We start from the raw sequence: 27,509 nt of genomic DNA, 5'->3' as shown, positions 1-27,509 counted from the left end.
TCGGCGAGCCCAGAAAAAACGACAACGCGAGAAAAATTAGTATTTTTGCACTTCACAAATTAATGACCATGAGCTCGTTTTTGATAAACTCCAACTACATCGAGCCCAAGTTCCCTCCCTTTGAGGAGTACGCGCAGCACAGCGGCCCGGGCGGCGAAGACGGCGGCCCGGGCGGGGGCCCCGGCTACCAGCAGCCCCCGGCGCCCCCGACCCAGCACCTGCCGCCGCAGCAGCCCCAGCTCCCTCACGCGGGCGGCGGCCGAGAGCCCCCTGCCTCCTACTACGCGCCGCGGACCGCCCGCGAGCCCGCCTACCCTGCCGCCGCGCTGTACCCCTCGCACAGGGCCGCGGACACCGCCTACCCCTATGGCTACCGCGGCGGCGCGAGCCCCGGGCGGCCGCCCCAGCCCGAGCAGCCCCTGGCGCACGCCAAGGGCCCGGCGCACGGCCTGCATGCGAGCCACGTCCTGCAGCCCCAGCCGCCGCCGCCCCTGCAGCCTCGCGCGGTGCCCCCAGCGGCCCCGCGGCGCTGCGAGGCGGCCCCCGCCACCCCAGGCGTCCCGGCAGGGGGCAGCGCCCCCGCGTGCCCGCTGCTCTTGGCCGACAAGAGCCCGCTGGGCCTGAAGGGCAAGGAGCCCGTAGTGTACCCCTGGATGAAGAAGATCCATGTCAGCGCCGGTACGTGGCGCCGCTGGGGAGGCGCGGGAGGTGGGCCGGGGCTGGGCCTGGGTTCGAGGGACGGGGTCAGGAGGGAGAAGCTCAGGGGAAGGGGTCCTCGGGAGGGGAGCCCCCGTCTGGCCCGGGCTGCGGTGAGATGTGGGTATGTGTGCGCCAGCTAGCCGCCTAATCCCAACGTGAGAACCCTTTTGTACCCAGGGTCCCTTTATCAGGAGATTTACGAGACGCCAAACTGTTAGGGCAGTAATTATAGCCCCCATAAATTTAATTGCCCTGGCAGAGGCTTCAGGCCATGTGTCTTTGAAGCTTTTCTTCAGCCCCAATGCCCAGCACCATTCTTTATGGCTCTCGGGTGTTTCCCGTTGTCAATAGCCTGTGAAACATTTTCTTTGCCGTTTTATGTATCTTGCGTGAACTTGGTGTCAGGTTATTATATAATGATGATGTCCAATTGCTCTTCCCCACCCCACCTTCTCTCTCCTCCTCCTTTCTCTCTCTTCCGCTCCCTCCTCCTTGGCCTTCTCTTTCGGGGTTCTGGGTTTTCAGTCAACCCCAGTTATAACGGAGGGGAGCCTAAGCGCTCTCGAACCGCCTACACCCGGCAGCAGGTTTTGGAGCTGGAGAAGGAGTTCCACTTCAATCGCTACCTGACCCGGCGGCGCCGCATCGAGATCGCCCACACGCTCTGCTTGTCCGAGCGCCAGGTCAAGATCTGGTTTCAGAACCGGAGGATGAAGTGGAAGAAAGACCACAAACTGCCCAACACCAAGATGCGATCCTCCAATTCGGCCTCGGCCTCTGCCGGCCCACCAGGGAAAGCACAAACTGAGAGCCCGCACCTCCATCCCCACCCCCACCCGAGCACCTCCACACAGGTTCCCTCCTCCATATAATCTTCTAGAGACCTTGACCAGTTTCTATCCCTTACTTGCTTTTCTCTTCTCTTCTCTTGCTCCTTTCCTCATCCACCCCTCCCCATCCGGACCATAATAGACACCAAAACAAACCCAAATTGGTGAAAAGGATAACCAAAAAGAAGACATTATCCGGGTAAGAGTGTGTGCTGGTTGCCACCCAAGAGAGGACAGTTGTCCAGGATGCTGGTTGGTGGAACAACCTGCTGGCCTGAAACAAGGCTGCCAGGTGTGGATACCTGAGAAGGACTACTTGGTATCAAATACTTTTGAGATGGCTACAGTCAGCTAGCTGGACAGCCCATGCTGACTGGGGACGTATACTTGCATCTTTGTTGAAAGCAGAAGAAAACAGACTCTTTCCCCACCTTCCTTACCTCCTCCTCCCCCATTAAGGCAGCTCATCCAAGCTTGTATTGAACTGAATAAATGAGTAGACACTGTGGACCTCACAAGATTATTTAATTCTTAAATGTGTAGACCTTGATGGTAGGTGTGACATGTTAGTTTTCCTTACTTGCATTTATTTAAGATACTGTTACAGAGATACTGTTGTCCCGTTCTGGGACACAGTCTTTGGGGAGAGGGGAGTGCATTTAGACTTATGTGGAACTGTACAAATTGTGATGTGGCTATATAGAAAGCCATGTGCTAAGAATAAACTCCATTTAAAAAACATTAAAAATCTAAGATTCATGTGTTTTCTAAGCTTTTCATTAAGAAAACAAAAGTCCTCTGGATTGAGATACTTGACCTTTCATGTAAAAACCTTGTAGATAGCTTGAGCTGTATTCACTTGGATTCTGATGGCTCACATAATTTGTGTGTGAGAGTGTGTGTATGTATGCTCAACTTGAGCTGAACTCTTGTCAAGCTTGGCCTACTGTGGAAAAGTTCCAAAGAGCAGGAAGGCTCTTGAGCTCTGAGAGGGCTCCTCTTCTTCCCAAACTTGGCCAGTCTTTCAGGCTTCAAGTCTCTGTAAGGCATAGAAACGTGTCCTTCCCTGCAATGAAAGTTGAAACCGTGCAGTGCTGTGGGCCCAGGAGTTTCTGCAGCTGTTCTACACACTGAACTCTGAGCACACTTGGAAAGAAGTGGTCTCTTTGGTATTTATTGCACCTTCACACTTAATCTGCCTGTTTCCCTGGAGATAAAAAATAGTTCGTGCAAAGGGTTGAGATTACTTTTTGTTTCTTGGCTGTTCTTAAGGTCCTCTTCACTAACTACAGACTAGGAATTTTTGTTTGTTTGCTTGGTTGTTTCTCTTTTTTGAAGAAGGAGCTTTCAAATAAACTGAATTTTACAAGGACACTCTCCAAAGTTTCTCCTGAGGAAAGAAAAAGCATAATATACCTCCAAAGTTCACCCCATGCAAAGTAGACCTGGGAGAGTTTACTGCTGGAAAATAGCAAAACTCTGAATTAGGGTCACTTTCCTCAAATGCTTTGTGATTTTTCTGCTCGATTCCAGAGATCTAGATCCAAAAGGCTGAAAATCAAAACCCACTTCTCAATCTCTATAACCCTAGTATTTGTTTACTGATTTAGATTTGGTGCTTACTGCAGGGAGTCCCCTACAATAAGACAGCAAAAACCAGTGCGCACTAGCCCCAGAATATTAGAACTGTCACCTGGCCTTGATAACGTGCAGCTTTGAGGTTATGTAGTAATTTTAGCATAGATGGGAGTAGGTGCTCACCTGCCTCTGCAACATCAGAGAATTTTTAAACACATTTTTTTTTCATTAGTGGCAAAACCCTTTAGCCACTGTCAGAGCTGTTACCCCTTTCACCCCTGCTGCCCTGTGTGTGATACAAACAAGGGTGATCAGTTCTATACCCACAAATCAGATTTGAGAGGAAAGTGATAGATACCAGTCTCTGAGGAGCCAAGAAAATTCGGGAGCAAACAAATACACACTTACCTTCCCAAATCAGGAGAAACCTGGCATAAAGTGCATTTTATAAGGTGTGAATGGGTGCCAGGAATTTCTGGAGGCAATGTAACTGCTGCTGAAACTTATTAACCCTCCCCCTACTAGACACACTTGTAAAACAAAATTAAATCACGCTGAAAATAGCAATTTTCCCAGGAATCATTAATCACCTCAAACAATAAATACTTCTTTGTAATTCAACAGCAATTCTGAAAGGCATTCTCTGGGAAAAGTCTGTGGAAGAGAGAGGGATCTTCTTGCAAATAATGTGGTCTCAGGCAAGGACACAGCATCTTGGCTGTCTGCTAAAAAAAAAAATGCCTAGACTCTCAGTGGAAATTGAGTGTCAAGCTGCAAAATCTCAAATGGCAGACTATCATCATTTAAGGTAAATTCTTACATTTCTCCTTTGTGGGAAAAGAGGGGTATGGGAACATTCATTAGCTTCATGCTGGAGGCAGTTGTATGAGGATGAAGGGGGTGACTTTCTTTCACTTGCACTTATAAGTCTACCCAGAAAGGGAAGATAGAGGATTGAGATCATTTTTTCTGATATTACAGGACAAGATGGCTTTTTTGTCCCAACTGTATTGATTATTAAGGTATTGGTGAGTTTTACAAAACCAAGATTATAGAAAATGATCCAAATGATTGTCATTTCTTTAGTGTTGTTTTGCCTGCTTCAAATTGTCCTTTAAGGGCGTTTGTTATAAGAGATTGGAAAATCCTACTTTGTACTTCAAAATCATGCATTGTCTGCCCTTTGCTGGGGCAACCTTAAGAGTTCACTGAGAGGACAAATTTTCTATCTCATTAATTGTTTTTTGTTTTGTTTCGTTTTAAGCAAACCCTACTGGCCCCTCAAACCCTTGACCTTTAAAGACAGTATTTTGTGTAAGCTCTATAATTTTACCAAAACAAGCCTTACATATGCTCTCCTCTTCTCTCTTTCTCCCTCCCTCCAATACACACTCATCTGCTTTAGTCACAGAGCCAAGTTGGGCATAACTCTGGAGATAAAAGTTTTGTCAACATCTGAAATCAACCTAAATCGGATAGGAGACACTTTAATGGTCACAGTTTGAATTAAGTACTTAACACTCTCCCCCTTGAAGAAAAATGGCACTTTGCAGGCTTCCTTCCCTAGTTTTGTTGAAATCTACGATATACCCGGTGTTTTATTACAGCAGGAATTCAACTGTGACAGGCATAGTAGAGTACTTAATACCCAGGATGGAGCTCATGGGAAGATTACCTAGATGGATGGGGGAGGAGGGAAGTCCCTTTGCATAGCATCTCCGACTTCATACCCAGTTGTCCCAGGGGGTCCCATTCCCCTACATCTCAGCCTCCTCCCTGTGGGGTGGGGTGGGGTGGATATCCCTATCTTTCCTCTGTCCCCTTGTTCCCCTAAGCTTCCAAACTCTGCTTCTCTCCTCACTGTTGCCTTCCCTCTAGCAGTTCCCGCATAGAAACAGATCAATGACTCTTTAGAATGAAAGAGAAGAAAAACCCAAAGAATCAATGTAGCAAAAAGTCCTGGGGCTTCCCATCTGAATGAGTGGGTTCTGTGCAGGCAGTAGGCTTTCCTTGGCACTCCCTTGGTTTCTGCATCCCTAGACACAGTCTTGTATAGAAGAACACAGGCTCACCTTTCTCAACTGCTGCTCTGTTGCCCCTTCTCTATATTATACACTGTCCCAAGAATAATTCTGCTTTGTGTTTCAAAGAAACACATGGGCTGGAAACAATAGGAGGAAGAGACTTGTGTTCTGTTCCCTTGGTGGTATGAGGGAGGCTGCTGTGGCTGTCTTGAAACCCTCTAGTCTTCAACTTACAGAACTGGCACCTCTTCTGAAGACTCCAAATTCATGGGGAAACCCCCTCCCTTTCAAGCCAGCCCCACTTTCTCTGGGATTGATTCCTGGAATTGAAAGAGATTCCCAGATTGAAAGACTGTCCAAAGTGAAGGAGACCTGGAGGCCATTTTGCACAGATGAGAAAACTGAGGCAGCTGAATGATCCTCCCTCCACCGTTCCTTATGTTAATGAGTATGGGGTGGAATGCAACCTTTAGTCTCACTCTAGAGAGCAGTAAGGGCACAGACATCTTTCCTCTTAGGAAGGTATTCTGCCAGGAATGGAGGTATGCATCTAAGCTTACACTTGACCTGGGTGGTCACAGGTGTGTACATCCAGAGAAGAAGGATGGGTTCTTGCCTCGTGGGCCATCAAAGCTGTTGGGGAGATTTTGTAACCAAGCCACCCTAGTCATGAAGCTCAGACAAGTGGACTGGCCACTGGGCTCAGGAGGAGACAGATGTCAGGGCGCTTGGGAGAGCAGAGGACTCCCCACTATCCACAACGGTCATAATCCCAGGATGACTAATTCTGTCAGGCTTGCCCTGCTATTTCGATGGTGGTGGCTTGCCTCGGACCAGGGCAAGGATGAATGTGCCCCGGAGGCCTGCAGAGCCAAACAAGGACCCTGATTGCAGCTGATAAAGGTGTAGCGTCTGTTCGAGGGAGATATTGAAATTGTAATCTTTGAGGTCACGTGACTCATTAAATAATTAATGCAGATCGTCAGGAATGGATCGGAGTCGTCAGGGCCTCACTAGGAATGAATTTCTCAGAAGTGAGACTCCAACTTACCATTTGATTTTTAAAAACACACACCCTCAGATTTATCTCCAAAAGCTTTTAACTCCTTCAGGAAGGCAGGAGACAGCCCTTCGGCAGGGAGGACGGAGCTGGCGGGCCCTCGCCAGGTCTTGGGGCTTTTTCCGCAGGGTTTCTGCGAGTCCGGGGAGCGCGCCGCGTCCGGGGAATCGTGAGTTCGGGCTTGGGTTTTCTGCGGTCACATCCTGGCTTTGGTGATGAAGTGGGACGGATGCGCAGACAGTTGGTAATGTTCTGATTCACGCTGGGGAAGGCTGCAGAGATACCACAGGACGGGCGCGCGGCTTTGTTCAATTTTCCCGGCGTTCATAAATCACCCGCGCCGGGCGAGCGAGGGAGCAAGCGAGCGCCAAAAACTCGGAGAGCGAGGCCACGGCGGCGGTGGCGGCCATTGCAGAGTGAGAGACCTGGGCAGCATCTCTCTGTGACTCATTAGTCTGAACGATTTATGGGGGACAGCAGCCATGAATATTAGACTTGGGGATAAGGAAACAGCAAAAATAATAATAGCCATAATAATTACATACTCCTAAGTGTCACACAGGGGAGTGCTGGATGGAGGCATAGCGGATCTTTATCGGGTGAAATTGAGAGGCAAAGTGCGGGATGGCTGAGTCCACCTTGCTCACGGTCATGCCAGGATCCCCAAGACCAGTGGGCACTCCCTTTGGGGACACAGAAAGCAAGTTTGAACAAGAGAAAGGGGGCGCAGCGTGGATCTTAAGTCCTTTTCCTTTGCTTTGTGGGGGCTGCGGGTCGAATGGTGGCAGAGCGCAGCTGCTGGTGTGCGGCCACTTGTTCAACGTGCTCGGGCGGCTCCGAAGCCAGGGGTCAGGAGACTCCTCGGCTATTTGATAGCCCCTCTTAGTACTATCTACAGAATTGCATGAAGGCAGACAGACAGCGGAGGGCTGGTTTGGGGCAGGCTGGGGTAAGAGGTTACCTGGGTCTGAGTGAAGGGGTAGTGGGGGCAGGGATAGGTCTGTAGACGCAAAGGGCCCGCAGAGTCCCAGCGGAGCGCAGAACTTCTCCAAGCCAGGGTCCGGCGAGTGGACGATTCTTTGCCCCTTTCCCAGCGTCTCCCACTCCCAGAAAGCTGACTGCTGTCTCGGTGACGATTTGTTGGTTAGAGGGCAAGAGAGGGTTGCAAACATTGTGAGGGACGAGATTTGAGCAGAATCAAGGCATCAAATCGGCCTGTGGCCGCTGCGCAAGGCCAGGCAGGAGCAGGGCCCCTGAGCAGGTATTGTACCAGCCGGCGTCCCTCCCAGTTTCCAGCAATCTTAGCTGGCCTGCTCTGAGGGACTAGGTGCTGCGGTAGCCCCGCCAGCCCACTAGGACCCAGAAGGAACGCACCTAGAGTTGAATAAACCAGAAGACAAAACCTCCCAAGACTGCCTCTGGCCAGTGGACTGAGTTCGGGTCTGATTTCGCGCCAACAGAAATGAACACTATTAGTGAGGTTTCAGGAGAGTCCGTGATTGAACGCTCCCAGACAAGGCTTCCTTTTGTTAGGAAAGGAAAATCAAGCGAGCATTCACATTCTCCAAGTTGGGGTGCCTGAGGAGAGAGCTCTCTGAGAGCAGTCCACACCACCAGCAAAGCCACTTCCACCCTCTCAGCTTCCTCTACTTCATTTTCTTTCCCTCCCCATTCCACCCCCCGCACCCCCCTCCCCCCCAAAAAAGAAAGAAAAAGGAGAAAGTATGGGTGTGGAAATGGAGTATGTATTTATTTTACAAAAATAAATCACCATCTTCGGGCCATTTGTAGACTGGAACATTTCGAGCAATGAGTGCGCCGCATGGACGAGTGCCCTGGCGACTCCTTGGTGTTCGCGTCACCTCCAGGGCCACCTTGGCGCCCACAGGAGCCGCGCTTCCCACTCCCGGCCTCCAACTCCCTTCCCTCACAGCCGCCATTCACCTTCTGCTGTTTATTTGTCTGCAGAGCGCCTGGACACCGGAAAAGGCGATTCCCTGAGCGCCTGGAGTTGGAGACAATTTGTGGTTCAGATTTAAACATCTTTCTAGGTAAGCGCTGCTCCAAAACTCTTTGCCGCGTGGGACTTTGCACCAGGGCGGTTGGGAGGAGTTGGCCCTCCACGGTTCCTGGCAACCGCGGCCTGTTGAAAGAGGTTCTGGTCAATATTTAACTTCAGAGCAGTTTGGAATTGGATTCCTTTAAGCTTCTTGCCCTGCGAATGCGGGGCGTCAGGCAGACAAAGAGCCTACCCCAAAGCCAGCGATGGTCAGGAGAAGCGGTTGCAGAAGGCAAAGATGGGTTGTGGAGAGTCAGAGGGGGTGTGCTTATTTCTTCCTGCAAGCCCCAAACCACCGCACTGAACTTCAGGGCAAAAGCAAGTAAAGGCCACGGGCACGGGCGCGGCGGCCGCTGCGTGGGCTGCTTTCCTTGTCGACCGAGGCGACTGAGGAGGCTGTGAGTTAAGAAATTGTCGACAGTCCCAGTCCCGCTGTTAAGGAAAACTTGTATCACTGCCTTGCAGTTCCTTAGGTCCTTTTGCCTTTCCTTCGGCATGAGAAAGATTGCTGTATTTCTAACCTTTAGGACTTCGCAGACAGCGGGTCTTCTCCCCTCTTTCTTCGGGGCTCATCATGGGTTCTTCCTACGGGAAGAGCATGGTTTTCTGTCTTGGCATTTTCTTTTCCTATTCGAAACAAGGGAAAACTCTTTTAAGTTATTTTCAAGTTCTGACTTAATTTGTCGTCTTAGTTTGGGATGCAGGGAGGCAATTACTGTGGTTTATTACCTTGTAAAAGATCCATAAATTACTTGCCTGTTTGGGGGAGGGGCTGTTGGAATAGCTTTCAAAAGCGTGGTATGAAGGAATGGGTTTGCTTTGTTCTTTCAGTAATTACTTCTTTTTAAAAAGTTTTGAGATTTTGTATTCTATTCCCTGGCCTCAGTCTTCCCTTAAATTTGCTCCCAAATAGATATCAGGTTGTTAATTAATTGCAACATGATATTCAGTGGTGCTTTAAGGCTGATATGGTGTTCTGGATACAATTATTTTTTCCAATAGAAGGTAAACAGAGCAATAGTCAACCTGGGTTACTTTCTCAGCTACTGTATGTCTGTTTATATCAAACATAGATGGAACGTTTCAGGAATTTGTAACTCTGTGTATATGATTTCCATCTCAGCAAACAACAGAACAATTGCATGTATAAATAGTTGCAGGAGTTTGGGGCCTTATGTAAACACAATATACACATCCACACGTGTCCAGAGAACTTGGCCCGTTTGTACTACCCTTGCACCCATAGGAAAAATCTCATGTTAAATAAGAATCTATCATACACACACATGCGCGCGCGCGCGCGCGCGCACACACACACACACGCACACATACACACACACACACACACACAGTGGGCTAAGAGAGCCTTACTTGATGCTGAGTAGAAAATCCACTAGATTTAAGTAATGGGACAAAAATGTTAAGTGTACTTTTGACAGAGAAATCAGATTACAGTGTTTGAGTACAGATATATCTAATCTGCCAACAGCCTTGCAAATATTGACTAACGGTCTGTATCCTTGGTTGCCTGCTTTTTCCAAGCCAACTTTCCCCCTATTTTGGCTCTGGTGACCAGGACCACAGCATGAGTCCCAGCCCAGGCCAAGTTGGAGGCCGGTGAAGTGAGTGAAGAGGGACTGGCAGCTGGGTTTTTAAAAGGCCTGTAGCTTTGCTCCAGGAAAGTGGATTGCAGAGTGGCAAAGGAGAACTCTCAGCTGCTGGTTCCCCAGATAGGCTGCCCAGGCCAAGATCTCACATAGAGAAGCTGCTTTTTTTTTTTTTTTTTTTTTTAACCTCAAAAGTTAAATGTCTTTTGACTTCGCAGATTTTTTCCCTTCTCATCCCACCAAATCACCCCATCCCACCCTAAGTCGTTAATGTTAATTGTTAAACAGCAGTTGGAGCATTAACTGGGATGTTAGCAGCCCTGTGGAGGCCCCAGGCTGGAGCTGAGATGCCTCTGAGCTTTGCTGGCGTTAAGGCATTTCTCTGAAGCAGTACCAATGACTTCTCTCATTGATTTATGGCTTTGCTTTTTTTTTTTTTTTTTTTTTTTGACAGAGTCTCGCTCTGTCCCAGGCTGGAGTGCAGTGGTGTGATCTCAGCTCACTGCCACCTCCGTCTTCTGGTTTCAAGTAATTTTCCTGCCTCATCCTCCGGGCTAGCTGGGATTACAGGCATGTACCACCATGCCTGGCTAATTTTCGTATTTTTAGTACAGACGGGGGTTGCACCATGTTCAGGCTGGTCTCGAACTCCTGACCTCGTGATCCACCTACCTCGGTCTCCCAAAGTGCTGGGATTACAGGCATGAGCCACCGTACCCAGCCAATTTATGGCTTTAAGAGTTTTCATTTGCTTGACTGTTCTGAGAGTTTTTAAGGGGGCCCCTTCTCATCTTTGAGTTGATGCCTCCTCAGAAACTTGGGGGTGGGGAGGAATTTGCCAGTAATACCTCCAGGTCCCTTTCTAGGGTATCTGGAGAGCTCAATGTGAATGATTGGTGAGGGGTATGAGGGAGGCAGCAGTAAGAAAGAGAGGAGTGAGTTTTTGGGGGACAGGAGAATGCTTTTTGGAAACCAGCTTTTAGTCCTGTCCTCTATCCCCCAAACCTGAGAGAGGCAGGTTTTCACTTGGAGTTCTTACTTTCCAGCTTGTAACTTAGATAAGAGCTGGAAAAGTTCACATGGAGGTTCTCTTCCAGCTACACCACAGATTGAACCTTACTGAAATACTGTCACCAGCTTAGGCCAGGACTTGCTTCCAAGGGATTAGGTCTCTTCTTTTATTGCCCTTCTGATTTGGACAACCCATGACCAGGTTCTCTTATTAAGGACCTTGCATTTTCATCAGACCCCTTCTGTTCCTCTGCAGGGGAGGAGTGAAGGGGAGGAATCACATCATGCACAGCCTCCTGCAGCTGCTGTAAGTGAGTCCTCACACTTAGGCACAGCCAGCTGAAGACCCATTCTCCAGGAACAAAAGAATATGGCCTGAGGATCTCACTAGCCTCAGAGCATTCTCAGAAATTCAGAAACTAAGACCAGAAAAGAGAAGATTTTTAGACGGCTCATGAAAGGGTACAGTGTTGAAATTAGTGAGCAATGTCACCAGGCAGAAGGCAGGAGTAGGGGTGGAATCAGGGGTGGGAGCAGCTTATTTGTTTCAGTTAGGTTCTTCCTGAGCACAGTTGGTTCTCTACTGGTTTTCTGCTCAAGATTATTTTGAGAGTTCTGAAGGGGGCTCTTTCTTATCTTTGAGTTTATGTCTCTATAGGAACTTGTGTGGGGATGGGGGTAGAATTTGCTGGTGGACACAGAATTGTCTTGGAAAAGTGGGTGGACAGACCTGCCTGTGGAGAGGTCCCAGATTGCCTTGCCTTGTTAACTTAAGGCACTCCAGTGAAGGTTGATTCTTTCTTTTCCTTTTATTTTCTTTTTTTTGGGGGGTGGGGGGAGGGTCTCTTGCAGAGCAATTAGATCATTTCCTCTGATATTTTTCATATTTAGAAACCTATAATTCCATGTATCACTCAGCTGTGTACTGAAGAAATGCTTAAGTGCAAGTTTGGTCAGGGCACTAGGTTTCTCTAGATTTTGCAAAACCCAGACCCACCACTCTATAGCCAAGCACATCTTTCCTAGTGGGCTCCCACTGAACAAAACCAACTGGACTTGGAGGAGATGCTTTAACCTTTTGTCAGGTAATTATGGTCCTTTTTGGTTTCTCTAGTGGCTGTGGTGTATGGTGTGTGTGTTAGCAAATTCCATACAATGGCAGGCTGTGAGGAAGTCCGCTGTCTAGGTCAGTTATTTCTGGGCCTGCCCCTTGCCTTTTGATATACTGGCCTGCCGGCCAGAGGAGACTGGGGTGCATGGGTGTGCAGGATCCAGCTTGTCCGTGGGTGGGAGGCTGTAAGGAAAGTTAAAAGGATTTTTAAAATGTGAATAGCATTGCTGTACCCTTGTATTTGGAATGTGTGTAAAGAAATGTAAGTGGAGATAAGCTTGTATGTCTTGCATGGCATTCATGGGGAGATGGCTCCCAGCATCCTATTGCTTAGACAGAACTCTTAAACTCAAAACTGCTGGTCAAGGTTCCCCACCTACCCTCCCCCAAAGCTAAATATTCTGTTTGGCAACCTAGTTCCTTCAGTGGTTCCATATTTCAAATAAAAGGATTTAAGTTGACGTATGACCACGTGAGCACATAATACAGCGCATTATTGTGGCATTTGGAGCGGAGACCCAGGCAGGCTTCGCCTGTGATTACGTTTTCTAGATTCTCTACAGAGCCAGAGCTTTCCCCCAACCCCCACGAACCCACCTCCTCCTTCTTCTTCCCCTTCTCCGGAGAGCGCTCTCTGAGCCGATTGCAGTTTTCAGCACTCATGGAGCGGTTCTGGGCGAGTTAGCCGATGGAAGTCGAGGCCATACCAGGAGGATGGAATTTATTTTAAGGTATTTCCGCTGATTGTTCATATCTAGAGTGAGTTATGGCTGTGAGAGACAAAGGTCAGGCGAGGAGACCCTGGCTCATGGACAGGACCCTCAGCCTCTCTCTTCCTTTGTTTCTCTTTTAGAACCGAAACCATATGAAAGATTCCCAGTAGCGCCTCAGACTCTGAGTTTAATTCCCTGGAAAGTGTTGGGGGTGTAAAGGAGGGGGCACTAGGGGGGCACCTAGGTGGGCCCAATGGCCCCCAGTGCAAGGGTGGCTTTGTCCATTGTAGCAGGGCACGGCTGGAGTCTCAGGAGCTGATCCCCAGGCAGAAAGAGGGTACCGAAGCCAGGTGCAGGCTGAGGTGGACCGGCTTGCAGGGCTAGACTGCCTGGGAGGCATGGGGGATGGGTGGGTGAGAAGAGGAATCTCTCCCCGATGGTGGTGTTTTCAGGCAGGGGATGGAGGGTTAGGGCTGACCTGAGCAGCCTGAGCAGCTGGAAGAGGGAAATCGATGAGGGAAATGTGCAGATGCGCTGCCATTTTATTGATGATGCTTCCAGGCACTTTGTTTAGTGCCAGATTGCAGAGCATGCTTCCCCACAAGCCGGACCCAAGGATCTGAACTGGAGGGCCTGCCATTGTTTCCCTGAGCACCCTCTGCCCCAGAGGGCTGAAGAAAGACAGCTCAGACCTAGGAGAGCCTTGGGGTGGGGTGAGCATGCTGGATGCCCAGGGGCTCCTTATTCTAACATTCAGGAGACAGAGGAAGGAGGGAGCCAGGATTAGGTTTGGACTTCATCATTGTGCCTGATCTGGGCATTCCTTGTATACCCCCAGCTGGCCTGGAGAGTTCCAGAACTGGCCAGTGGGGCCTGGGTTGGAGGGAAGTCCAGAGACAAGAATCCTCAGGAAGCAGAGGCAGACATCTCTCCACTTCATAGCCCCCAAAACAGAGCTGTAGCCAGGGTGGAGGCAGATGAAAGTTAAAGTGCATGTTTCCAGATTATTGGGAATGCCCCAGCTTGTTGGGCTTTGGGGACCCCACACTCCTGGGAAGGGTGGAAACCCCCTGGAAAGTGCAGGAAACTACTTTATTCTGCTCCTTGGAGTAGGGAAAGGGATGCTTATAAGGAGTCAGAGGTTGGATTTGCCCCTTTGACTTCTTAAAATATAGATTATTTCTTTCTGTACTTGAAAAAAAAAAAATCAAATCAGGCATCCCCTACTTGAGTGGGATTTACTACCCCAGAACGAAAGGGCCCTTCTGCTCTCTCCAATGCCGGCCTCAGCAGTAACCATGTTTAACTGAGGCCCTTTCAAGTGCTCTAAAACACCCCTTGGAAATAAAATCTAAGCTTTAATTGCTGTTCAATTACTTGTCAGCATTTCATATGATTTATGACCTAGTTCTGGCACATTTTTGACCCAGTTAAAGACTCATAAATAATATAGTTTTGCTAGAAAGAATGAGAGAATAGAGGTCTGTTAGAGGCATCTTTTTATTGTTGCTTCAGTGCCAGCAAGCTGAATAAATATCTAAGGATGGACTCTGGTTCTATATAAAAGCATGCACAGTGAGAAGCCAGGAGCCACATTTATAGAGCTCAGATTGGTTTTTCCTCCCATGAAAGTGCTAAAGTCAGTCCATTATGTATAAACTATGAGATATCAAAAAAGGCTGGTTCCCTTCTACCTCAAAATGCCAGCTTCACCCTCACAAGCAAGTACATTTCCTCAATAATATTCCTCCCTATTCTGTGATTTTGATGCCTCTTCTTACCCACGATATTCCTCACCTTCCTCCCTGGCTGCACAGCCTTGGAATCGCCAGAGGCCCTCTTAGACGCCTTCAGGAGGACACCCCCTTGAACAGTAGAAAGGCACCACGGGCACCTTTGCTGCTCCAAGTATTCTTCTAGCGCTGAGAAAAATCTTTTCTTCTAGTTCCCCTAGATGAGAGATCGGGAGCCATGGGGATTTGGGGGAATTGGTGGAACCAAGGGGTCTTCTCAGTAAAGAAAAGCTCTGCGGTTTTGGCGGAGCCGGGTGAACTGCTGTGGGATTTGTCTAGAAAGGGCTCAGAGACGGCGGCCGGTAATTTCTGGAGGTGGAAATCAACAACCGGCATTTTCGCTTAAAAAACAAAACAAAACACCAGTAACAAACCGACAAATAAAAACATTCCGCCAGTATAAATTATTATTTTAAAATCCTCTCGCCTACGTTTGCTCCAAAGCCAGTCCTTTGGATTTCAGCAGAGCGGCTTGAGGCTGGGGCACCGACCATCTGCGTGCCAGGACGCCGGACCTTCCGTCTTGAGGTCGGAGCCCCACTTCTGCCCGCTGAGGCCCGCGGCCCGCGAGCCACGTATCGGGGCGGATAGAGGCCCTGGCCGGAACGAAGCTCCAACCTCAGATCTCCCTGGGCTCCCGCGGCTCCTCAGGTCCGGTCCCCGCGTTTTGCCCAGCAGGGTCTTGGCGCCAGTGGAAAGGTATGCATTCCGGGCGCCCCAGCCCTAGCTCGGGCGTCCGCGGTCCCTATGGCCCGGAGAATCCCTTCTCCCGGCAGGTTCTCACGGAGAGCTGGCCTTCCCGGCAGCTGGCTTAGCTGAGAAGGCGGTGAGAGTCGCGTCAGCAGTTTGGAGGAGAAAGTGCGGGTTGATTATTGACCCACGCCTTCTTTCTTCAAATGCCACATCCGACCGGGCGGGTTTGAAGAGAAAATGCCGCCGAACGGATTTTTGCGGCTGGCTCTCACCTCCTACGCGGCCGGCTCCCCCTTTCAAGTTGCTCTGCAATATGCCATAAGGAGCAAGTGTTTGCTGTTTTGTGCTCTGTTTACAGCTTTGGGGCGCCGAGTCATAAATCTTGCCCAGCCATAAATGACAAAAACCATTGGTATGCATGAGGCCACCCTGGCCCGGAGTGCTTTTTGATTTCTCCCTTTTCCCCAGCTTTGTTTTTGCTCTAAGGTGACACTTTGGCTCCTTGACAGTTTAAACATACTACTTATATTTTTAACACCTTCCTTTGAGAAGGACCCGCCGTTGACGCCTTGGGATTGCAGGAAATCTCCATTTCTCTCTTTTTGCCACACTCATAACCCTTGCAGAGTTTGCTTCTGAAGCTGGGGAGCAAAGGAGGCTTTAGGAGGAAAATCATCCTCTTTCAAGTTGTGGCAATATTACCAGGCAAATTCGAACCTTTCTTTTGCCCAGCTCAGCGTTACTCCATCCCACTAATGAGGAAAATATGTATATGTGTGTGTATGAAAAACCACATATTCCTCTGCCCTGCGTGTGTGTGTGTGTGTTTATATATATATATGATATCAGTTTCTGTTGGGGTCAGAGCTTTCTCTGTCTTCCCTGTGGGTGAGCTGCGTGTCTGCACTGTGAAATGGGCACACGAGCCCTGGAGATCCGCATTTCTAAACACCCTTGTGTGTACCTGAGCCTGGAGCATCCCATTTCACTGCTGGAACAAGTGCATGTCTCTCCCAGGACACTTCCCTCCTGGCTGCTAAGATGTCAGCAATTTCTGCCTAAAAATATAACCAAAGAGAGCCCAGTTGGCTCTTTGGGGTCCCTAGAGAAAAGCCTTATCCCAGCTCCCCACACCCCCACCTAAAGATCTGTTTGGGGGTTGCAGGTGAAATAAACTGGGCAAAGTCTGGGAAACTCACTTTTCTTGGTTCTTTTTCCCCTCACCCCACAATTGGAAGTGTCCAGGGCAGAGGAATACGTGGTTCTATTCTATTCTCAAACGAATTCCTAAGAAATAGAGCCCAGCAAGATAGCCCCTTTGTGAGAGCCGTTTGTCCTCATTAGCATAATTTTCCTGGACTTTAGTGACGCCTGGGAGCAGGAGAGGGAGGGCGTTGGGGGGTGGGGGCAGGCTGCCCTCCTCCCGCCACAGCCGAGCTCCCCTTCTCCCTCCGGTACCTCCCCTCGCCTCAGCCCCATCCCCCACACCGGCCCGCGCTTCCCCAGCCGCCTTGGTCTCCCCTCCCGCCCGCCCCAGCACCCCCCACCGCACCCCCGGACCAGACGCTACTCCGCGTGTAATATTCATAAGAAACATACCCAAGTCGGTGCCACTAACCCAGGCAGAGCCCGGCGCCGCACTAGCGCTTATCTCCGGGCCGCGGCTGCTGCCCTCGGGAAGGGCAGGGGGCGGGGGTGTGGGGGAGGGGTGGGTGGGTGGGGTGGGTGGGAGGGGGGTCCAAGCCGCCCCAGTCGGCCCTGGACGAGCTGTGCTGGAGCAGCGAGGCGGCCACGCTCTGCGCGGCGGTGACCGGGCCTCAGGGTCTCCCGCCCGCCTACCGTCTCAGCTGATGCTGAGGGTCGGTGCCCATCCCGCGCCGAGGGGACCCGGCCGGGCCGCCGAGCCAGGCCGGGGGCCGGAGCCGGTGTCTGAGCCTGAGCCCGAGCCTGCGCTTGCGGCGCTCGTCAGAAGTTAAGGTAAGCAGGGCCGCAACCGGCCGCTCCCGGCGCTGAATGGCGGAGTTTACGTCTCGGTGATTTATGGCTGCAGACTTAAATCTCGGTTCAAGAAGAGTTCACAAGCCGGAGCTTCCTTCCCGGCAGTGACTGATACCCTTACACTTCGAGTTCAGGCCGCTTTCCCATCCCCGCCCCCACCTCTTGTCTCTCCCCTAGCCCAGCCTTAACTTTTCTGGGTTGCAGAGAGAAGGAGAGGTGAGCAGGGGACTCGGGGCTCCTATCCGACGAACCCGCTCAGATTTGGGGTGACGGAAGGCTAAGGAAGAGGAGGGAACGGGAAGAGGGAGCGATGTTTGTAGGACGGAGGGTGAATTTGGACACATCTTCCAGAGAAGCAATAGGGCTTGCTTCTTGCACTCAATTTAGCCTCTTCAACTCTTTCGGCTCTTGCACCTGGAGAGTATTGTCCAGAAACAGATCTTTGTGGAGGAATCTCCCCTTATCCCCAGCCTTTGCTTGGCAGTGCAAAGCAAAGTTTCCTGGCTGGCAAATCTCCAACTTCTTTACTAGGTTGCAAACTTTGGGGGCTGGGTTGGGGTGTGGGGATGTATGAGCTCCAAGGTAGTGGTCTGCTGACCTCAAACAATGGGAAGGATTTTGGTGGGATCCCAGACTCGAATTCATATTTTAAGTTTATGGGGGCTGTTGTATGCTCTTTGATTTTCAAAGATATTTTTGTTATTTTGCAAAACAATGCACAACTTGATAAAAAGACTTAAGTAAGTAGTAGGCTGGTATAACCTGTGATAATGGATTAGCAAGTCACTAGAAATATTGCATGTGCAAAATCAACTTAATTTTGTTTTATGTAATATCTTGCTGTTCGAGTGTCTAATTTTCTTAACCTGACATTTTATTTTACACAAGCCTGGTGTCTAAAAAATTTATAATGGCCGACATTAACTCTGCCAAATGTAATAGGAACTGTTTTCAGTAAAAGAAAAGGAAATTGATACATTAAATTGCTATTCAGTTTTATTTTATCCTTTATTTACTTTCAACCATGGTATGTGTAGCTTCCTATTTCCAAAAGAGGAACAATGCTCCAGGGCTCATGATCACTGACAATAACTCTGGATAAGGGATGCTGTAATTTTTAATTGAGGTTCTGGAAAATTAATCGTGCCTGTTTTGCAGATGTTGGTCAGATTGTTGGCTTAATAATGAAATCTAAAGGAGTCCATTATTAGCAATGGAATTATAATTATCTACTGGTAGATGCAATACATTATCTTTTTTTTTCTAGTTAACAAAGCATCTAATATTCCTGGAAAATGTGAATAATTCTGGGACTCAATATATATAGTTGGACTGAATGTTAACCATTTTCTTTTGAATTTGTTATAATTTTCTTAAGTGGTCAGAGGGACTAACATTCCGAGTGTGTGTGTGTGTGGGGGGGGGGTGAATATTTGAAACTCACATGGAACTTTTCTGTGCTGAGAACTAGAGGTTGACCATGCAATGGTTGAAAACAAAAAGAAAACAGATTGAACTTTTGCAAACTGCTTTCTAAATGAAAGAGGGTTGAGGGGGTTTTCAACTGCTTCTTAGATTTTCAGGGTTATCCTTTACTTGGAATTTCTGAAGCAGGTAAATAGGCCAAGTAACAAATATCAACAACAACAACAGTACACAAAGATCAGGAAACTCTGACAGGATTTTATGGCTTGTGCTTCCATCCCTCGTCCGGAGCCAAATGACCCCCATACATCAAATTACATAGCAGTTTCTAAGACAGAACCTATTATCGTTAAGTTGGAAGGAGAGTTCAAGCCGTGGTCATGGAGATGAACGCTGGTTTTTCAGGTTCCTGGAGGGTTTTTTTTCTCTCTCTAATCCATCATGTTTTAACAGGTAGAATTTGATAGTTGCCCCGAATAACAGCACCTCAGAAAGTCCAAGATAGGAGGTTCTGGGAACCTCCTGTAACCGGGGAGAGGAAGTAAAGAAGTGGGGGTGGCTTGCTGGGAAGTGCCTAAGAAACAGGGAGAGGAAAGGAGTAAAGAACTCTCCAGGATTTTAGTTGTGACTTGCTGGATGGGGTGTTACACACACACACACACACACACACACACACACACACACACACACACACACGAGAAATGTGTTCCAACCAAAGTTTTCCCTCCCCCCTTCTTGACCACAAGGGGTTCATTTGGAGGAGGTGAGTCATATCCCCAGCAAGGTGGATTAACTGCCTAACAAGCTCAGCTTCTGAAATCCAGCATGGTTGGATGGGGCAAATTGCCTGAAAATTTTTTGTGCAAACCTCTTTTGGGAGCAGGAAGGTCCAAGAAGGAGCTGGGTGGGAAGTTACTCCATGTCAGGGCTCTTTTGACAAACATCAGTCCTAAAGCCGAGAAAACATTGGCGACCCAAGCTCCCCTTTGCCTCCTGGTTCCCTTCCCAAGATTCCCAGAGTAGAGGAGTCTTGGGCCCTCTGGAGGAAGCCAACGAGCAGAAACTAAGCGACACCCCAAGTTTCTTCTTCCCTGGAAAAGAAAGCTCCCAGCCTTGTTCCTTTCTAGCCTATCAAGCCTTTCTCCTTTGGACCCCGGCTCCTGAGAGTTCCAGCCCTCACTCGTTCTCCTTCTCTCTCCCCGGAAAATCCCCCAACTCCAGACGCAAGTTAAGCAAATATTTGTAGCTGCCAGTAAATTCCAGCGGTTTTTTATAGCGCGGCTCCCTGCGCCCGGGGCCAAGTCGTGCTGCTAAATATTGCTGACCACTTTTTCTTTTATGGCTTTCATGTCACTTAGCTATTGAGAGTAAGATGGATTTGCGCGGAGCCCTCACCGCGCTGCGCTTCTCGCCCCCCTAGGTCTGCGCGGGGCGGCCATTGGCGGCGGAGTGTCACGTGACCGCGGGGGCGTGCCAATGTGCGCCCTCACGAGTGTCAAACCCCTGTCAGAGTGTGCGATCAAGATCGTGAAACAACGCGATGCAAAAAGCGACCTACTACGACAGCTCGGCGATCTACGGTGGCTACCCCTACCAGGCAGCCAACGGGTTCGCTTATAATGCCAATCAGCAGCCGTACCCGGCGTCCGTCGCTTTGGGTGCCGACGGCGAGTACCATCGACCCGCCTGCTCCCTCCAGTCTCCCTCCAGCGCCGGAGGCCACCCCAAGGCACACGAACTGAGTGACGCGTGCCTGCGCAGCCTGAGCGCCCCACCTAGCCAGCCTCCAAGCCTGGGCGAGCCGCCCCTGCACCCGCCGCCGACCCAGGCCGCGCCCCCTGCCCCACAGCCGCCTCAGCCCCCACCTCAGCCCCCTGCACCTACCTCTGCCGCGCCCCCGCCTCCCTCTTCTGTCTCCCCACCTCAGAATGCCAGCAGCAACCCCACCCCCGCCAACGCGGCCAAGAGCCCCCTGCTCAACTCACCCACAGTGGCCAAACAAATCTTCCCCTGGATGAAAGAGTCTCGACAAAACACAAAGCAGAAAACCAGCAGCTCTAGCTCAGGTAAAGGAGTGCCTTCTGGAAGAGGGTCCTCTGGCCTGGCTCCCGGTCCCGGAGCTACTGCCCACGACATCTAGCACAACCTAGGAGTGATGGAGCATATCTGGAATTCACTGCTCCCACACCACTGCCCACCAAAAAGGTTTTCAGAGTCTTTGCAACTTAGGGAGGTGATAGGCCTCTGTAGGCTGGAAAACCCCAGAGACTTGCTGGGAGTCCCTCTGGACTTCTCCAAGGGCAAGTAGGGTCTAGTGCAGTTGGAATCCCTTCTTGCTCCACTCTTGGAGTTAGGACCTCTGTGCAGAAACAACCTGAGCTCCACTGTCTATCTTTTTAGCATAGCTCTTCTAATAAAACAGTGACATCCTCCCCATACTACAATGTGGCAGAATAAAAACAGGCCTAATCACCCTCCAAGACAGAATCAATGCTTTGCCTATAATCAGAGCCAATTTTTGCTCCAGCAGATGGAGTGGCTGCCTTACCTCTGGGAAGACCCTACTCAGACTTAGTACAATGAAAGCAGCCAAAGATCTCCTGGAGGAGGGGGATGCAGACTTGTCATCCTAATGGGAACCACATGGGCCTCCTGGAAGCAGGCTCCAGTAGAGGAAAGGCCCCAGGCCTTAGGCTTCCTAGCATTTTGGTTACCTTTGCCCCTGCCTTCTCCAGTTGCCAGTGCCCTGCTCTGAGCCTGAGCATCTGGGACCTTCATAGCTAGGATTTGGGGGGACAGGGAGGACAGAAGGGTACAAGATTAGTGGACAAAAGCCGGGGCAGGCTGCTTCATGACATAGGGAACCCTAAAGAATAGGACACGGCATGAAGGGCCTAGGCCTCCCCACCAGAAATACCTTCAATGGGATCTCTTCTTTGGGCCTTCTCTGCCCAAAGTTTGAGGTTTCCAGTCTGCCCACCTCCTCTGGGTAGAGAGAAAAAAGTGGCCAGTTGAAGCTACTGTCTAATTATTGTCGGACAGTGTGGGAGGGGAATGAGTGTGTACATTAGGTTTCCCACATTTCAGTTACTGTGAAGGGAATGGAGATGCTGAGACTGGCCCACAGGGAGGCTGTTGTCCGATAGGCCAAAGGGACCAGTAAATGAGTCAGAAAGTTAATAGCTCTAAAAAGAAAATCCAGACCAGGAAGGCAAACCGGGAGTTCTACTTCTCTGTCCTTTCCCCCTTGAGAAGCCTGTGATTTGCTCCTTGGCTGAATGGGGAGTACCGCTGTTTTACCCACCAGGAGAAGAGAAGAGCACCTAGTTCCTTCTTCTCTCTGGGACCTGACAGATTCAGGAACCTTTGGGGCCTGGTGGAAGGAGGGGCCGGACTGGGTCAGGGGCTGGGCGGGGCCGCGGCAGCCCCTGACGCCGCTCTTCCTCTCTCTGTCCTCGCAGGCGAGAGCTGCGCTGGCGACAAGAGCCCGCCGGGGCAGGCTTCGTCCAAGCGCGCGCGCACGGCCTACACGAGTGCGCAGCTGGTGGAGCTGGAAAAAGAGTTCCACTTCAACCGCTACCTGTGCCGGCCGCGCCGGGTGGAGATGGCCAATCTGCTGAACCTCACTGAGCGCCAGATCAAGATCTGGTTCCAGAATCGCCGCATGAAGTACAAAAAGGATCAGAAGGGCAAGGGCATGCTAACCTCATCGGGGGGCCAGTCTCCAAGTCGCAGTCCCGTGCCCCCCGGCGCCGGTGGCTATCTGAACTCTATGCATTCGTTGGTCAACAGCGTCCCGTACGAGCCCCAGTCGCCCCCGCCCTTCTCCAAGCCCCCCCAGGGTACCTACGGGCTGCCCCCCGCCTCCTACCCTGCATCCCTGCCCAGCTGTGCACCCCCACCACCCCCACAGAAGCGCTACACGGCGGCAGGGGCGGGCGCAGGGGGCACCCCCGACTATGACCCGCACGCTCATGGCCTGCAGGGCAACGGCAGCTATGGGACCCCACACATACAGGGAAGCCCCGTCTTCGTGGGGGGCAGCTACGTGGAGCCCATGAGCAACTCTGGGCCAGCCCTCTTTGGTCTAACTCACCTCCCCCACGCTGCCTCGGGCGCCATGGACTATGGGGGCGCCGGGCCGCTGGGCAGCGGCCACCACCACGGGCCCGGGCCTGGGGAGCCGCACCCCACCTACACGGACCTTACTGCCCACCATCCTTCTCAGGGAAGAATTCAGGAAGCACCCAAGCTCACCCACCTGTGATGGTGGGCTGGTGCTATGCGCCAGGAAAGTCTCCCCCCACCCACCTTTTTTCTTTGGTTGCTTTTTTTTTTTTTTTTTTTTTAGGTTCTTCCTGCCCTTTCCTTCCTTCCTTCCTTTTCTCTCTTCTCCGCCCCCGCACTCCTTTCCCGGTTTCCCCCCTCGTTGGGAAGGCGTTTTTATAGTTTATGTGACGTAGCAATCTTGGTTGCTGGAATGGCTGTATCAGTAGCGATATTTATCTCTTCCTGCTCCTCGATAGGCCACTGGCCCTGCACCCTTTACCTTCTCCACTCTTTGATCAGAAACAGGGTATATGAACAAATTTTCTAGTCGAGTTTTCAATGTGAATTTGTTCGTACATTATGGCTCCCGAGGGGAAGCGATTACTTTTTTTAATTTTAATTTTTTTAATTGCACTTCTTATAAAGAATGAGAAAAAAAAAATCAAAGGCGCTTTGAAACAGGGGCTCCCTGTGCAAGGATGACTAAGTGTACGTCTTTCCGTGTGTGTATGCTGGTGAACAGTCAGATTTATTTATATTTTTTTGCAAGCATTGAATAATCTAAGTTTTAAATATTATTTATCCCCATCCGTTCGTATTTATATTAAAGAAATTCTGTACCCTGATGGTTCAGAGGGTTCTTGGGCCTTTTGTTCAATTGTGTATTGGCGTACTTAGAATTTTTTTTTTTTATTTCAAAGGGAAGTATAATTCCTTTAAACGGTAATGATGCAATAAAACCAGAGAAGATCCAGCTTTTGAAAACAGTGATTTAGGTTTGTAACATCCGGCAAAACTGAAAAAAAAAATCTGTAAACGCGAAAAATACTAGATTTGTTTTGAGAATTCTACATTCCTTGCTGCTCACATTCTGAGAAACAAAAAGAAATAAAGTTTTTATTCTGAATAATATACGTGTTAAGAAGGAGTTCCTTGGCCGAAGACGTGGGTCTGCGTGGAATTCAGGCCGAGGCGAGCCGGCAGAGCAGGCCGGGCTCAGCAGCCCTTCGGCTCCAGCATGGGGCCTGGCCAGGCTATTCGCCTGGAAGCTCGGCGAATTCTCAGGATGGCGGCTGGGGCTCCACGCGGCTGCGGCAGCTCTGGTAACGCCGTGCGGCCGGCCCGCTGGGCTGCCCGGTTCCCAGCTGCTGCGGAGGTAGGCCGAGGGCGCAGGGGTTGCCGAGTGCTGTGCTCTAAAGAAACAAAGGCAGCCCGGCCCAAGGCGCAGCGGGAGCGCACAGGTGCCCCGCGGCCGAGCAGGGGGATAACGCAGGGCGGTCTTGTGCTCCACGCTCTTGCTCGGGTCAAAGCGGACCAACTAACGTCTAAACCTCGGGATTAGCCAGCCGCGCAGAGGATGCCGAGCACTTTCCGGGAGCAATCGGACTCCTGGTCTCCTCTGGGATGCTTTGCAGTCTATTACAGTGTCAGAAGGAAAGAATGGTTCCTAAAATCTGCACGCGAAGCGAAACAGTTTGAAAGGGACTGAGGCTCACCCGGGTCTCCAGCAAACGGAGGACCAAGCTGGGGAGAGTCACCTGAGCCAGTCCCTTCCCTGGACTGCCTGAATCCCAGCATCAGCTTCCTACTGAATGTAGTATTTGGCATTCTCTGAATTTATTTCCTCTCCTTCCCTCCCAGCTTTCTTTTTATGGCCCCAGGGGGAGGGGGAGAGAGCAAGGAGATCGGTATCTTTGTAATAAAAATGCAATTTTATAAGTACTTTTTTGATTTGATGTTACAGGAGCTAAATATTACATTTCCACTCCTGGATTTAAGATAGGGCTGCTTACTGACTGGCTGGTAGAGGCAAAAGAAGGCACAGTAAAGGGAAATATTTTCATCTTCAGATTTAAGGATTCCTCGAGAAAGGAACCAAATTCAGAAAATGCAAACCTCAGACCTGCATCCCATCATCACCCGCTTCAGAACTGGAAGTGAGGAACTGCTTTCGTCTGGGGATCAAGAGCATCGGATGTGAGAAATAAATCCCTATTCTCCCTGGATTGTATCTTTCAGAGGCAGAAGAGGAAAATGTCGCCATTTTGTTTGCAATCCAAAATATCCATCATCATGGCCGTTATCTTCCCCCTGTGAAGCTCCCTCAGATTATTCTTAGAAGCAGGCACTGGAGCCATTTCTGGGTACTGCTGGGTACCAACGAGCTGCTTTTAGAGAAACTCCTCAGTTTAAGGAAAAGGCTCGGAGGATGCCAAGCCAGGCTGCTGCGGAGAGCTCAGTGTTTCTCTCACACCCAGAGGTGCTTTCCCCATATCTGTCCTAAGACTGTTGAAATATATATATATATATGTATATATATAATATTATATATATCCTTTTTAAAGAGTTTGGGCTATGGGAGAAATAGATTTGCTCTCCGCACCTCAACCTCTGTGCCAAAATATGGCGCACCTCAGAAATGCAGAGGCTTGCAAAACCAGGCTTTGTGAGGACTAGGGCTTCCACCTTTTGGTCACGCTGAGCAGATAACAGGAGTCTTCTTTTAAGTAATCAGTTTAGAGACACGTGTAAAATTACCTGGAAAAATAAGGAACAGCTAGTAAAATTACCTAGAAAAATAAAGATCTTCATCTAAGGATGAAGATCTTTCAGGGATATCACTATTTGAACCCACTTCTGAAATCTACTCTTTAGCTGAGGGAGGGATGGTTTGGAGGCTTCCTCCTTCCCCCAGGGCTAAGATTTTAAAATGAGATTCTAATGTAATTTCCCATATCTTACCAGTCAAGACATCCATTTTGGCTTTCAAAGAAAAAAGTATTGACTTCACCCCCCAGTTTCCTAGATATTAAAAAGAAATCCTTATTAAAATATCTCATGAGTTAAAGTAATAGACTTGGGGAAGATTTCAGTGTTGAGTGGTCAAAGAAAAGGGTTTTCTTCCAGATGGTATTTGAATTAAGGCGGCTGAGGCGGCAGAAAGCTCTCACCCACGCAGCCCCTGACAAAGCCTCAGAGATATGGGGGTAGCGCTGCTCCCTCTCTGCACCCCCCTTCCCTTAAGCCTATACTATTTTCTGGTAAAAACAAATGCCAAAAGCCGCCATCCCAGAGTCCGCAAAGCACCCTTCCTAAAAGGAGCCCTAATCCTTTTCACTGCCAAAATATATATTTTTAAAGACTAGTTTTCCTTATTTACTTGCATTTCCTGCTCTCCTCTTTGCTCGGTCACATTTTATCTTGGAAGGAGCTGGAAGCTGAAATGTGTTCTTAAGGGCTAGAAGCTGTCAAGGCTTTTGGTGAGCAAGATTGATCGCGCCCAGACTTCCTTCGGAGCTTTGTTTGGAATAAAAGCAAGAAAACTAAAAAACCTCACATTTTCCGAAATAGCATCTCCATCTGCAAGGCAGTGCTCTGGGCTGGTCAATGATATAGGCCACTTATATCTGATTTCCACCCCAAACCCTCTTTGATGCCGGCCTCAGAGATAGGGTCCTGCCTTTGCTCCTTGGTTGGCCTTTCTTGTTTTCTACGTAGATTTTTCTCCCCCTCCAACCTCTCTCTCCCTGGCCATCAGAATGATTTATTTTCCTGCCATTGATGCCTGCCGGCCTGGGGGACTCTGATCACTTCGTCTATATCAAAGGAAGCAAAAGCGAATCACCATCCTCAGGGTTTGGGGGGGAAAAGAGGTACCTCCAGATCTACCTCTCAGCCTCCTTACCTCTTTCTGGCTTGGTGGATTTTTAAAAAATTATTTTTTGGTACCTAAAGGTGTTATCTTTTGAACCCTCTAGCACCGTCCAAGATGCGCTCAGTCTCAAGTCTCCGAATTGGAAAAAGAGAATGAAGGAGAACGAGAATCTTTATAATTCCTCCTTGGGTCGCCTCCTCTCCCCCGCAGTGCTGTTTCCCACAACAGAACCCGGAAGCAAACATCCCCGGTGCCCAAGGATCAGGAAGGTGTGGGAGGCAGTTCAGGCTGCCAGGGAGCACTCGCTGTATCTAAACCAACCAGCCCCCAGCCAGAGCGTCAAGGACAAGAAGAAGGGTAGAAAAAAAGAGAGAGGGAGGGAGAGAGAGGAACAAGCATCTTCTCTTTCCTTGCTGGTAACTTCCAACAGACTTTCTGGAAATCGGAAATACTCACCGCACCCGAGCCCTACGGGTATGAAACCCAGAATGCCAGGAGCCGCACGCGCCTGCTCGGGGCGGCATTTCTTTGGCTGGCCGCCGCCCTGGCTACGGGGATTTGGACACATGGACCTGGGGTTGTTGTCTCGCTTGGCACATGCATCTTTCTCCAGCCACTCCTGAGAAGTTGATGGCGCAGGAAGGTCGGGAAGCTTTGAGAGCCGCCTCCCGTTTTCCGCTTCCCGCCGGAGCCAGATGCAAAGCTGCCGTGGAATAGCCTGCTAACAATGGGCCGGGGGCACAGACTCTGGGCTGCACACTGGGAGGGGGGCGAGAGGCTGCGGGAAGAAGGGGAGGCGGACATAAGAGAGAGGGAGGGAGAAAGGGGGAGAAGAGGAAAAAGAGGGAAAAAGACAGGCAGGAAGCAAAACAGACCGAGAGAGATCAGTTTTGAGATCCAGGAACTGGTTTCAGGAAAAGTGAAAGAGGAAAAGGGAACGAAAAGGAGGACCCCCTCCCAACCAAAATCTTTCTTTTCTTCTCT

At 49.9% G+C, this 27,509-nt stretch overlaps 3 protein-coding genes and 1 long non-coding RNA gene across 8 annotated transcripts in view; 3 read left to right on the top strand and 1 right to left on the bottom strand.

Annotated features, from left to right (window-relative positions):
- HOXA5 (homeobox A5) overlaps positions 1–16,394 on the top strand; it is a 31,546-nt gene extending 15,152 nt beyond the window's left edge. The window contains exons 4-6 of one of the 2 annotated variants that reach the window (XR_004183014.1): positions 3,732–8,648; positions 11,125–11,953; positions 12,532–16,394. The gene's annotated coding sequence lies outside the window, so the exon portion shown is untranslated. Of the gene's footprint in view, positions 1–3,731; positions 8,649–11,124 lie in introns of both variants that reach the window. The other variant, XR_644927.4, reaches the window with a different exon arrangement.
- HOXA3 (homeobox A3) overlaps positions 1–23,780 on the top strand; it is a 33,505-nt gene extending 9,725 nt beyond the window's left edge. Inside the window, exons 1-4 of one of the 3 annotated variants that reach the window (XM_009203186.2) lie at positions 3,782–3,915; positions 8,160–8,242; positions 20,022–20,667; positions 22,063–23,780. In XM_009203186.2, coding sequence (XP_009201450.2) covers positions 20,142–20,667; positions 22,063–22,868 — 1,332 coding nt within the window. In that variant the 5' untranslated portion in view covers positions 3,782–3,915; positions 8,160–8,242; positions 20,022–20,141 and the 3' untranslated portion in view covers positions 22,869–23,780. Of the gene's footprint in view, positions 1–3,781; positions 3,916–8,159; positions 8,243–20,021; positions 20,668–22,062 lie in introns of those variants that run through there. The other 2 variants (XM_017956197.3, NM_001169064.1) reach the window with 2 other exon arrangements.
- Positions 6–13,461, top strand: HOXA4 (homeobox A4). 2 transcript variants are annotated; one of them, XM_031664850.1, is made up of 3 exons: positions 6–678; positions 1,225–8,648; positions 11,125–13,461. In XM_031664850.1, exons 1-2 carry the CDS (start codon positions 63–65, stop codon positions 1,569–1,571), a joined length of 963 nt encoding a protein of 320 aa, XP_031520710.1. In that variant the 5' UTR covers positions 6–62; the 3' UTR covers positions 1,572–8,648; positions 11,125–13,461. The 2 variants fall into 2 exon arrangements, with proteins under 2 accessions (XP_031520710.1, NP_001162367.1); NM_001168896.1 differs by lacking the exon at positions 11,125–13,461 and having other exon boundaries at positions 63–678; positions 1,225–1,571.
- Positions 7,919–12,654, bottom strand: LOC116274522. The gene is made up of 2 exons (XR_004183238.1): positions 12,577–12,654; positions 7,919–8,877 (listed from the first exon to the last, which is right to left on the bottom strand). It is a non-coding gene; the product is annotated as an uncharacterized LOC116274522 (long non-coding RNA).
- Positions 23,781–27,509: the final 3,729 nt, after the last annotated feature.

The sequence above is a fragment of the Papio anubis genome, chromosome 4 (genome assembly GCF_008728515.1).
Source record: "Papio anubis isolate 15944 chromosome 4, Panubis1.0, whole genome shotgun sequence".
Taxonomy (NCBI): Eukaryota; Metazoa; Chordata; class Mammalia; order Primates; family Cercopithecidae; genus Papio; species Papio anubis.
The sequence above is the reverse complement of the archived record's forward strand: the minus strand, read 5'-3'. Positions and strand labels throughout refer to the sequence as shown.